General features: G+C 29.8%; 1 protein-coding gene and 1 long non-coding RNA gene across 2 annotated transcripts in view; one reads left to right on the forward strand and one right to left on the reverse strand.

The window, feature by feature from the left end:
• Window positions 1-345: 345 nt before the first annotated feature.
• Window positions 346-1044, reverse strand: LOC117177096. The gene is made up of 2 exons (XR_004467662.1): window positions 877-1044; window positions 346-604 (listed from the first exon to the last, which is right to left on the reverse strand). It is a non-coding gene; the product is annotated as an uncharacterized LOC117177096 (long non-coding RNA).
• Window positions 1045-1512: 468 nt separating this feature from the next.
• LOC117176117 (E3 ubiquitin-protein ligase MYCBP2) overlaps window positions 1513-12791 on the forward strand; it is a 608404-nt gene continuing 597125 nt past the window's right edge. Inside the window, exons 1-7 of the mRNA XM_033366175.1 lie at window positions 1513-1882; window positions 6816-6879; window positions 6960-7202; window positions 7570-7723; window positions 9695-9897; window positions 10149-10466; window positions 10553-10720. Coding sequence (XP_033222066.1) covers window positions 1788-1882; window positions 6816-6879; window positions 6960-7202; window positions 7570-7723; window positions 9695-9897; window positions 10149-10466; window positions 10553-10720 — 1245 coding nt within the window. The 5' untranslated portion in view covers window positions 1513-1787. The remainder of the gene's footprint in view (window positions 1883-6815; window positions 6880-6959; window positions 7203-7569; window positions 7724-9694; window positions 9898-10148; window positions 10467-10552; window positions 10721-12791) is intronic.

Here is a 12791-nt window from a genome sequence, read left to right on the forward strand (position 1 = left end):
GACCTTAAAAAGGATCCAAATCTCTCAGACTATTTCCGAGACTAAATTTTTTCAAATCGACTCTGCTTATAGTCTCAAATCGGCCAGGCTATTTCGCTAGAGAATATTCAGAGATGTCTATCGGTATAGGGTGACTAATGTCTTAATTTAGATTTACTGGAATTTTACTGATAACTATTACTTTTAAGATAACTTATTATTGGAACTCAAGTAACCTAAAGAATAAGACATGAATCAATCATATTAATTAATTGTATGTCTGAATACGTAATTTTCTGCACACCTTATAGTGCATTCTCTTGCATTCAGATTCATAGTTTAATCTTATTTATGTTACAAACAATATTCGAAACATCTTCTATATTATTTGGTTTCTGTACTTGCAGCCAATTACACGCTTCTTACCGCAGATAAACTTCCACATTTAAATTATCACGAACAATTATTTTCCTTTTCGTAATTCCATCCTCTATGTTCAAAAATGCAATGTGGGAGAACTTGTCATTCATTAACGATCCCCATTCACGGTCAGAGGGCAAATTTACTAAACGTAAATTCTTCTTTAGAAGCTTATAAGTGAATTCGGTGGATACTGCCATCTCCACTGTAAATAACAATATAAAATTTGAATTCACTATTTAATAAACTCTACATAATGGTATTTTTAACTCACAATAATAATTATTCCTTATTTTTGTAGTGCAAGATTTACTAAAAAAATTAGATCAATACCTTATTTATACTACACACTATAATTTATGCTTTTTCTTAAATCTTGTCTGCATTGTTTTAGAAATGCACTTTCGTTTTTAAATAAGTAGTAAAAATGCATGATTTGTATATGAAAATAACAAAAACAAGAAACATAAAACTTACACTTGTCTGACAGTCTTGTATACACTTAAAACCACACGTATTGAAATTTTTCGCTTTTATATAGTCATTTTTAATTTCAACATCCTTGCCTTTATTCACAAACTATTAATTGTTCAATTATTATTTATTTACATGTCACTCGCGTTTCAGGTTATGTGAATGTCATTTTGACATCGGCGGCCATATTTTTTTTAAGTGCGGTTGGCACGCCGCGCTCGGGAAGTTTTGAACTATACGTATGTGTGATTTTTTACATGGGCATGTGCGTACTTCTAGCAACAGAAAAGTGCTAATTTTCAGTTCCACTAGTTTGGTCTCCTTATGTCTATTCTCCATGCTATTCTCCATGGATGTTTGATTGCATTGTGCCCATCGTGTCGGCCATTTTCACTAAACTCAAGCAAAAGTTTCAAAAGCGCAGGCGCCTACTCCAAAATTCTTGATGTGTTCGCAATGGCGAATATCGGGCACTTCTCCTATTAGCTGACAAGAGGGCTGCGCCTTGTGACACCTTGAATTCTGTCACCATGTCTTGAGTTTTGTAGGGTTTGTAACGAACAACCAGCCAACGGAGATTTTTAGGTTATGTTTGTCGCATATTTTCAATCGCGCGATCGCGGACTGACGATGATCAATTGCATTGGATCATGATTTGTAATGGTCTGTCTCATGTCTTATGTCTGTCTTGAGATTACATTGCATGCATTCTTCACGAGCCAGAAAATTTGATTGATAAAGAGTTCTTGCGAATTGCAAGAGTGTCAGTCTTCGAATTTAAGGAAAGGGGTACTCGATTTGCTCGTCCGCAAACCGATGATAGTAAATGCAATCACATGGGGGTCGGAAGTGTCAACGATCAATAACATTAGGAAAATGAATTGGTGAATTGCACGAAGATCATTAATTAAACCATGGTTGTTGGAGATCACGATCGTCTCCTGCCCGGACCAGAAAATTACGTAAAATGTTTTTACGATCTGTTCAAAAGTGTCGCCGAGGCGCAGAGGTTTGTTTACTTGCAATTGTTGATAGTTAATTTTTTATTTTATCACCTTAGCCTTGAAAAGATCTGATAAAGTAAATAACAGAGTGCTTCTCTGCATATTAACATTGAGGATGTTAGGTTTATATAGCAATTGACGATTAGCCGACATCAATTTAGTATTAACCTCAATCTTGGGCATTGTGCAATTTAAGCCAACAATTTTGCGTGGTGTGGTTTTGTTTAAAAAAATCATCAAAAAAAGTCTGAGTTTGTATTTTTTAATTGTTTAGCATTTTCCAATTTTTTATGGATTTGAAGCTTTATGGTATCGTTTAAGCCTTTAATGCTTTGGTTTTCTGACATTCCAGTGTCTATGTTATATGTTCTTTAGACGAGATATATATGTTTAATGATGACACCAACAAAATCGGTATTTTTCATGAGAGCGATATAACATTCTATAAAATCGAAATCAACATTCTAAAGATAAAATAAAAGTTTAGTCCTGAGCTGAAGTGTTTCTCAATTGAGACAAAAAAAGTATGATTTAAAATAAATCTATTTGCGTCAAATAGAATGTGGAAGTTTACAATCTGAAAGTGACGGGAACCTAAAATTGGAACAGGCTTAATTGCGGATCATGATAAAAAGAGCAATTTTCTGTTTAAACAAACAATAAGAAATTATTCCCGAAATATTGAATTTCTAAACTGGCAGAAAATGAGTTTGGTCAGAAAAGGTTAACGAATTCCGAGTAAATCATTTAAGAATTTTGAGGTTCAAATTTACAGGGTTTTTAAAAATCGTCTTTGCATATCGACTAAAAATACATTTTTTAACTCCTAAAAACAATAAAAGCTTGCTACCGAGAGGGGGTGGGGGCTGAATAAGACTAAAAAATTGAAATAAAAAAAAAATTATTCTGTTCCGGGAAAAATAAGAGATTTTGTGTGGCGGTATCGTACTGTGAAAATGGGTTTTTCGTTAAAAATGATATAAATAGATGAAACGTATGAATTTCTTTATAAATAAACAATAATACTATTAAGAAATATTGTTTCTGAATGCAAGGTAAAAATTCAGGCAAAATAAACCGTATAAAAATGTATTTTTGTGAAAAATAAATATTGAAGATTTTGGGTTCGAATTTTATTGGTACTTTAGTGTTAAAAAAGTGACAAATTATTTTAAAAATTAAGTATTTTATTATTTTACTGCATCTAAAAAATTGTATGAAGAGGAAGTTGGTCAGAAGAAGGTTTGAAAAATGACAAGAATTTAGGAAATTAAAAAAAAAATATGGAAGACAAGTGCAGAAAGTTATCAGGTTTTAAATTACCAATATTTATATTACTATATTAAAAATGAGCTTTCCAAGAAAACCCTTTTTAACACAACATGTATTTAATGCTTTAAGATTTTTTTTGCAAAAATCCTATTTTCGGAAAAATGTTTGTTATCTATAGTTTTTAAGTACTCGGTGATAAACTAATATTCCTAAAATCTATTTTCTTTCAAAAAAGTCGTAAATTCTGTAGAAGTGAACATAGTTAAGAGTGGTTCTATTTGAATTTTTACCAGACTTCTTAAATAATCTTAGTGACATTAAATAATTTAAATTGGCTTACGCAATACTAATTTTAGATAATGTTAGAAGTATCGACAAAATTAGTATTTAAATAATTATTAATTACCAAAGAATACATCTAAGGAGACGTAGTTAAAGTTTACAAGTTACAAAATACGTTTACGTACTTTTCGAAGAATTTTCTTTTGATAATTCCTTCCCAAATCATTCTAAAACTTCGGAATTGGTTTTCCGGTATTTTAAAATAAGAATTAGGGTTCAATAACAGGTAATTTACAGTTTTATTCTCAAAATATACATAGAAAGTTGCGGTGAACGTATTTGATGCGAATTTCCGGGACAATTCATAATAAAAATCAGTATTATTCTGTATTGTTTTTTCATTCTTATAATTTAGGGCCCTGCTTACTTAAAAAAATATAAATTATAATATTCCAAGCATCAAGGCTATGAAGTTAACGTAGGACAAGAACTCCGAAGTTCATTTGAAATAACCCATATTTAAAAATGCCCCCTAATTTCATTGGGATCACTGCTCTAATTCAGGGTGATCACCCATCCGGGAGAAACTGGTACCGAAATAAAGCCGGGAAAGAAATATTACACAGAGATTTCGCGTATTCCACTATTCGCGCTTTTCGTATGCTTTGAAAGTTTCTATTTAGAAATCATATAGTTTCCAAAGTGTTTTAAATAATTAAAGTTTAAAAGTTGACAATATTTCTCGCAATATTTAAAATGTGATTTTGACGGTGAAAATGTCAGTGATTTTTTTTTCTTCAGATATTGCATCTTTTAGTGAAAAAATCTCTCCAGTCGTTTGAATGTCATTTGATACTACATCCGCTATATGATACTTATTAATAATACATTTATCATTTTTTAAATTTCTACAATTTTAATTTAAAATTATAATTTTCAATGTGTAGTTCTAAAGCAGTTTAATCTTTGAGGCCTTGCAACTAAAGTTTTTTCAAACTATCTTTTAGATCTATTTTGGGGGTTTATAATTTTAAATTTCACAATATTGTAATTTCAAATTCAAATATATAAAATTTTAGGTTTATTCCGCTATTAAATATTTCAAATTTTCATATTAAAAGCGTTGATATTTAGTTTTGAATTTAGTAATTTTAGATGTAAGTATAAAATAATTCTAAAGGAAGTATTAGAAATTGAATGATTTAAAATTAAAAATTGAGTTTAAAATAAAAAAAGATAAAAATAAAACTATTTAAAGTTCATACAGCAGTAATTGAATTATTTCGGCAATTTTAAATGGTTACAATTTTAGAGTTCTGAAGTTTAATGTTGAAAGCTAAATTTGTTATTTCCCCCTGTCATAGGTTTAATTTTGCAACGAAAAGTGAATTAGTTGAATTTTGGAAAGCATAATTAGCAATTTACAAATAATTAATTTTACCTGATTTAAATTTACTTCAAATAATCGAAATTTTTATGGGTTTGAGTATAAATGTTTTAATATCACTATTTTTGGTGACTAAAATTTTTTCCAGTTTCAGATCTTTCAATAGGTAAGGTAAATGTGCCAGTCTTCGTCAATGCATGGGTTGTTGGCAGAAGGGCAGTATTTTAAATATAGTAAGCTGTTGTGTTCTTCGTTCTCAGCAAAAATGTTTTTTTTTTCTAACGCACGCACGAAATGTTCGATTTTCGACGCATGTATTGCGTGCGGGAAGTGACTAATTCTGAAACCGTGGTAAAAAGCACTTAGAAAAAGACTTTTTTTAGTTGCTGCGCATGCGCTCTTTGAGTAAGATTACTGTTTCTTGCTGTTGCGCTTGAGCATTTCGAGTCAGAATTACTTTCCAGGACTGTCGGAATCATAACCTGACTTCATTATGATTTGACGCTTGAGAGACTGATTGTGAGTAGTGAATACACTGTAAAAAACGATTTGTGTAAAATTACAAAGTTTCGGAAAATTACATATTGTATCATTGTAAATATCACACACTTCACTGTGTGATTTTACAAAAGTGTGTGAAATCACATCCTTTAGCAGTGTAAATAAAAGGACCCTCGAAAAGCAGTGTAATATTAAACACTCGATAAAAATAAAATTACACATTCCGTCGTACGAACTTTACATTCAGAAGGGAAAATTCAATCGCAGCGTGTAACGACTCGCCGACAAGTCCCCTTCGACTCGTCTCTGGCTCGTACAGCTAACTTCACACTCGTGTGGTACTGCCTACTTTCCGCACTAGTAGCATAATATACTATTCCTAAACGCTACTATCGATCACTCACACATCGAAGTGCCGATAATTAAACAGCCAGATTTCTGACTTGCCGATAACCCATGCATTCTCGTATTTACGCTTTATTCGATAAAACCCATTTCCTAAGCTTTAAATATGTTTAATATAGTTTTTTAAGCATTTGAAATCTGAAATTCGCCTTAAGCTTCCGATAACTGGCACACTTACCTTATATTTTATGTTTAATTTCAGAATCTTTCAATTCGACATGATTAAGTACTGATTATTGTTTTAAACATGTTTAAAATAAAATATTAAAGAATTAGTTAAATAATGGATTTTTACATTGTTTTTATATTTAATGTTTTTTTCAATTTGGCATTATCAACTACTGATTATTGTTTAAAAAATATTTAAAACACAATATTAAAGAATTAGTTAAATAATTGAATTAAAAATTGTTTTTATTTTTCAAGTTAGAAAACAATAATGCAGAGACCTGAACGCGCGATTTGCGTGTCTGCATTTACTGCTAGTGTGTTATAAAACACATTTTTTTTCTTTATTAGATAAAAACTTTTCCGTATCCTACCTATTATATGATTCGAAGTCAATAGATTTATTGCAAAAAGGCTTATCGACTTTCGCAATTTATCATAATACACTGGAACATGGATTTGTCGGTTTCGGGCATGTCCCGCATTGGCCTTCGACACAAATCGAGGGAGTGCGAAGGTAAACAGGCAGGGCCGCGTGAATAATTTTTGTTGGATTTGGACGAATTACTCAACCTGATGCAACTAACGCGCCCCGTTAGTTGCACGCGTCCTGTGAGTTTCCTCGTCACCAATTTGCCGAGGACAACAGTTCTGGGAACATACAAATCCAGTTCACAAAAATACAGGTTCCAGTGTATGTAAAAAAACTGGATTTCGCAAAGAGAGTATATTTTTTATAAATTGAGAGAAATCATGAATATTTATAGGGAGAAAGTGGGAGTCGAAACTTTAAAAAATAGTGACCACCCTGGATCACTGCTCTAATTTCTTGTCTCAGCATAATGTCTAAAAAATTAACTATAAAGTTTTTCGATATCCGACTGTATCACTTTAATGTATTCATCTGGCTTTGTCATTTTCAGAACAAAAAATGAGTGGAAGAAATATAAGAAGAGCAAAAGCAGTCGTAAGAAAGACAAGAAAAAAGTACGTTCATTTTGATCCTATATCAGAATTATTTTAAGTGTTTAAATTGCTTGTATGAAAAAAAATTTGATTGAATATAGGTCGACTTGAATGGAGAGTTAAGCTGTAACAGTCCTCCGGAAATTGAAGTCTTGAGCAATGCTTCGGCATTTGCTGTTTTTGCCGCTGTCAGAAGCTCTGTCTTAGAAAAACAGACTCGCACCGCCAGCGAAGTATGTCATACGTCCAATTGTAGCTCTCCGCCACCTCCAGAACTCAGTGATACCATTGATAGTGACAGCGACGATGAAGACAGAATTTCATCCACCCATAGCTTACCAAAGGTACCAAAAATGCAATGGTATGTCTTTTTGAAGGGATCTCTGTCACAGTTACATGGGGCAAAGCCGAAAAAGATATTTTTTTATTATACTTTTTCAGTATTGAAACTTAAGAAGTTTTTTATCGGGCATTATTAATTTTATTGACCGTTCAATTGTTGGCATGAAACCTCTGAATTGAGAAGCTTCGTTTCAGCTATATTTCAGCTTAACATTTCCATCCAGAGCCGAGATAATAATTTTTTACATGCTTAGAATGCTCATTATTATTTTTTTTTAAATTTCTGATACCAATTTTTGCTCCTGTGGAAGACTTCAAAGTTGAGGCATTGAAAGTAAATATGTAATATCATATTTATTTTATTTATAGATCGTCGGAATAGGGTTGAGAAGCGTTTTTACGTTAATGAGAGAAAGTCGAACGATTGAGCCAAATTTATGCACTAAGTCCCTGAGCGCACTACTGGACGTATTACAAGGGCAGCTTCCAGAAGGATTAAAATCTGAACCAGACGATGTTATTGGTAAGCTAATCTGGGGTTAATCAATATCAGGGTGACCGGCAAAACCCCGGAAATTACCGTAAATTTATTTTTTGACTGGAAACATTTTGGATTTCAATTTTTAAGCGCACATTTTTCATTAAAAAAAAACTAAGTAGCGTTTGAAATCGATAGTTTTTGATAAAAAAAAACTTTTTAGTTGTTAAAATGTGAATATGAATTTTGATTTTTTAAATTGAATTTGTTTCGTCTAAAATTTGTGGTTCAGAAAAGTAACAATTGCGTAATATTTTGAAATATTTGATTATTGATGTAACCTCAGTAATTATAAATCAAGTATTTAAAACTAAACAAAAAAATTAACTTTGAACGGTACAATTTTACATTCATCTATTTGAAAAATTTTTATTTTCAAGTAAAATGGTGGAATTTTCATGTATAATAAATTTTGAATACCTATAATTCCTTGAAAAAATTCGACTAACTTAAAAAAATGTTGATGAAAATAACCCACGGCCTAATTTAAAACAAAGTATAGATTTTTGCCGATTCAAACATAAAATTTAGAAGTGTTGTAAGAATTAGGAAAGGCTCTAAAAATAAAAAAAACATTTGAAGATTCATAGGAAAATTGAAAATAATTTTTTATTTTGAAAATTTAATTTTCAGAGTATATTAAAAATATTTAAAGTGTACCAAAATTGTCACAAATGAATCTGGAAGATTTTAAGGGAATATTTTTTCTTTTACAGGATTTAAGACAAAAAATTGGGAAGAATTCGAATAATTTTAAAAGATGTTTAGAAGCTTTGAAAAAATATCAAAAATAATTTACCATTTTAATAAATGTAAAACAACTTGTAGATGTTTCAAGGTTTTGAATCTTTTTGAGGATTTTTAAACTATTTAAAATGAAAATAATTTAACTTTTAATTTAAGAAGTGTTTAGAACAAAAATTTATTTATTATTTTTATTTGTTAATTCTACTATTTATCTTAAAAAATTAATTATAATTTTGAAAATTCCACTATTTTGTTGCACATTCATCTTTTTTTTGTATAGAAAATTTATCCTTTCGGATTGAAAATTCATCTTTTGGTGGAAGAGTGACATTTTTTGGTTGAAAATTCATTTTTTATGGTTGAAAGTTGCTAATTATTTTTTGTGAAAAAGTCAAATATTATATTTTTGGTGCAGAATTCATTTCTGATGTTAAAACATTATACTATTTTGTTAAAAGTTTAATTATTTTGTTGAAAATTGGACTATTTTCTTAAAAAGTCATATTTTTGGTTGAAAATATATTTTTTGTTTGGTTTTGGTTGACAGATATTAATTATTTTTAATTGAAATGTCGACTATTATATTTTTGGTACAGAATTCATATCTTTTGTTATTAATTCTACTATTTGGTTTGAAAGTTCAACAATTTTGTTAAAACTGCAACTCTCTTTGGTTAAAGTTTCATCCTTATTGTTTGAAAATTCGATCATTTGGTTGAAGTTTCATATTCATAGATTGAAAATTAGACTTTTTAAAATTAAAAATTCTGCTATTTTGATTGAAAGTTGAACTATTTAGTTGAATTTAGTTATATCTCTTTTGTTGAGAATGCAATATATGTCTGATGAAAATATTAGTAATATAGTGCCTATATTAATGTCATTTAAGGAATTGTTTTCCCTCTATTCTTAAAAAATGAACTCATTTTCCCTGTTTTGAGAGCATTCTAGGTTTTGAAGTCTGAACTCAATTTTACAATAATTTACATAATTTATTTTTCCTTGGAGTTCTCGAATGTTTAATTCTTTTGAAACTTTATACAATGAAAAAAATTAGTATTAAGTCATTATTATTATAAAAGTTTAAAATTAAACCCGGAACATTTTTATTTTTGACCGGGAAAATAGGGAAATAGTCTGGATTTTTTTGTTGAAGTTTTGAGTGGCCACTGAGCCATATGACTTACGTTTTTGTATCTTATTTTACAGATCCATTATTCGATCTTTTACTTGACCTCGCAACATCTCATGGTCCTGAATCTGCAGCAGCTAATGATGGCAGTCACTTGACAGCAGTGGCATGCGCTTGTTTGCTGAGTTTAGTTGTCGTCCGAGGTGACACTGGACGTCTCTTAGCAGCAATAGCCGCATTGCTTATGTCGCCAAGAGCCCTAGCAGCACAGAATATTCAAGTAGATTTATTTTTCAAATTAAATTTACCCTGCGTTCTTTGGAATTTCACATGATTTTTGTTTTTAATCACTGAATTATTATGTGTTTATCCTGAACTTGTTAAAATTCACCTAGAATTCTTCTAAATTTTAACCATTTTTGTTTTGCTCCAAAAGAACATCAGTCACATTACTAATGCATGTTATTAGTTAATTTTAATCACTCTTTGGGTTAGAAATTAGTCACGTGTCTTGATCGTGTGCAATTTTAGATGCCATGCGTTTTGACGTCGCTTCAAAGAAGTGTCCATGCTGTTTTACTTGGCAAACTCGCACGGCCTGATTGGATAACTTACGGAGTTCCTAAAAGTTCTAAGATTTACACATCTACGCTTAAGCTACCAAATGACATAAACAATATAGTTTTGAATGGCAGAAGTTTTGTGAGTGATGGAAAGTATTTGTACCTGCACACGAGTCATGGATTACTTAAGATCGGTAGTGGGCATGGGGGAACCATCTGGGGTCATGTTTATGCCCATAAAGCTGACTTTTATCCAACGGAGACGGGTTGGCTCGGTTATGCAAATGTTAGTACATTTCGGCTTTTATATGCACTGTGCCATATTGCTCCAATTTTTATTTTTCACTTATATTTTGAATTGTACAATTGCAGAGTTCCTTGTATTTTAAATGTGCACCTAGAAAGCAGTGCGAGTTGCTGATACTAGATACAGAGTTACTGTCCATAAGAGGCATTGCCGTTTTAGAAGGAAAAGATTGGTCTTCCTCAGTTATGTTTTCTGATGGTGAAAATTTAGGAATGATAACAGCCGGCAAAGATGTAAGTCGAAAGTTTCTTATTTTATATCTTTTAGATTTTTGAAACATATTTTCGCATGGTCACCAACTTAAAAACAATGTTTAATAAAAGTGTAGATAACTATGTAAATGATATATTCTGAACTTTTGAGCAACGCGTCATAGCAAATAATCGGTAAATTCTAGCAAAGACATTATGAGAAGGGATAATTAATTTAAAGATTTCGAATACCTGCAGAAAAACAGTATTTTATCCAAAATTAAAAAAAAGCTTTTTTTAATGTAAGTACCTTTTAAGATAAGCGATTGCTTTCTTTTAGATAAATATCCAGGATGTACATTACGAACAATCAATGTCAATAGTAGCAAATCTTTAAAATGATTTTTAAAGTCGACACAAATAGATCTATAATTTCCACAAAAGTTTGACAGAACGTATTTCAGAAAAAATGCAGGTTAAAATGATTTATTGAACAGTAGGTATTTGAGTTTCAGTTTTTGCTTTCTCTTTAGAGAAAAGTTACAATTCTTGTTTATTCCTAATGATAGGGTGCCGCTGGACCGGGAAATGACCGTGAAATTAAATCTTGACCGGGAATTTTACAAATTCTTAGAAAAAAAAAACAACCCTGCAATGCTTGATTTCAACAGTTTAAAAAAAAATAATTAGTTGAATTTTTATCTTTTTCTATTATGATATTATTCAGTTTACATTATGTAATTCGAAAATCTTTTTGTTACAAATATGCCATTTTGGATTTTAATTTTTAGCGTACATTTTTCATTTAAGGAATGTTAAAATACAGTTTAAAAGATTAAAAAAAATTAAAATTAGTAGCGTTTGAAGTCGACAATTTTGGAGAAGAAACCTTTTTGGTTGAAAAATGTGATTATAAATTATAATGATTTTCACAATTGAATTATACATTAAGGATTAAAAAGTGAATAATAATGGATTTTAGAAGACGATTCGGATTCAGATAAAAATGTAAGAATTTCCAGATTTTAATTTTGAAAATTCATCTGTTTTAATGGGAAAGTCTTAGTAGTTGAACGAATGTAAACGCCCGATTAAAACTTTGTAAACTATTTTCTTTTTTTTTAACTTCAAAATAATGCATTCATTATTAAAGGTTTTTATTAAATTTTAAACATTGTTTCAGTATAAAATTTGAAAATGTTTCATTTGTTAATTAGGAAAAATAAAAATTTCTTAATATTTAGAAATATTAAATTTTTTATGTAAAATCAGTAATTATAAATCAAAATTTAAATAATATAGGCACAAAGAACCAAATTTGAACATTATAATTTAAATTTTTCTATTTGAAAAAAATTGATTTACAAGTAAATTTGTTGAATTTTGATGAATAAGAAATATTTTACACCTGTCATTCCTAAAAAAAAAATTCGAGTCGGTTGAAGAGATATTTATATGGTCTGAGAAGATTAAAAGTTAATTAAAAATTTTAAATGATTTCAAATAATTTAAACAAAGTGTCTACGTATACCGACAAAATCGGGTTATTCGTACCGAAATTTCGTTGTGAGTAGGCCGCTGCCTAATTTAAAGCAAAATATAGATTTTTTTAAATTTCGAACAAAAAATTTAGAAGCTTTTTAAGAATAATAAAAGGTTTCAAAAGAATAAAACATATTTTCTTAAGATTCCTAGGAAAATTGAAAATCACTTTTTCTTTTGAAAAATTAATTTTAATAGAATATATGAAATGTTTCAAAAATTGTAAAAAAAATGAATATGGATGATTTTAACGAAATATTTCGAATTTTGAAGGACAATTTAAGTAATTGTAATTGTAATTTGTATTTAAGTAATTGTAATTAATTGTAATTTAATTAATTAATTTTTTAAATTTAATTTAACATCTTAACAAGTTTATAACAAAAATGTAATCGTTAAATTTTTTATATTTCTAACATTATATTGTTTAAAATGTTTTGCAGCTCAGTTTTTATTACTTCAAATGGAAGAAGGCTTAGAGTTAGAGTTAGCCTTAGAGTTTGAATTTTTTAAATTTCATTGACCTTGAAAAATGTTTGCGAACCGGGAGAAAATCAGGAAATGACCGGGG

Source organism: Belonocnema kinseyi, chromosome 7 (genome assembly GCF_010883055.1).
Source record: "Belonocnema kinseyi isolate 2016_QV_RU_SX_M_011 chromosome 7, B_treatae_v1, whole genome shotgun sequence".
In the NCBI taxonomy this organism is placed as follows: Eukaryota; Metazoa; Arthropoda; class Insecta; order Hymenoptera; family Cynipidae; genus Belonocnema; species Belonocnema kinseyi.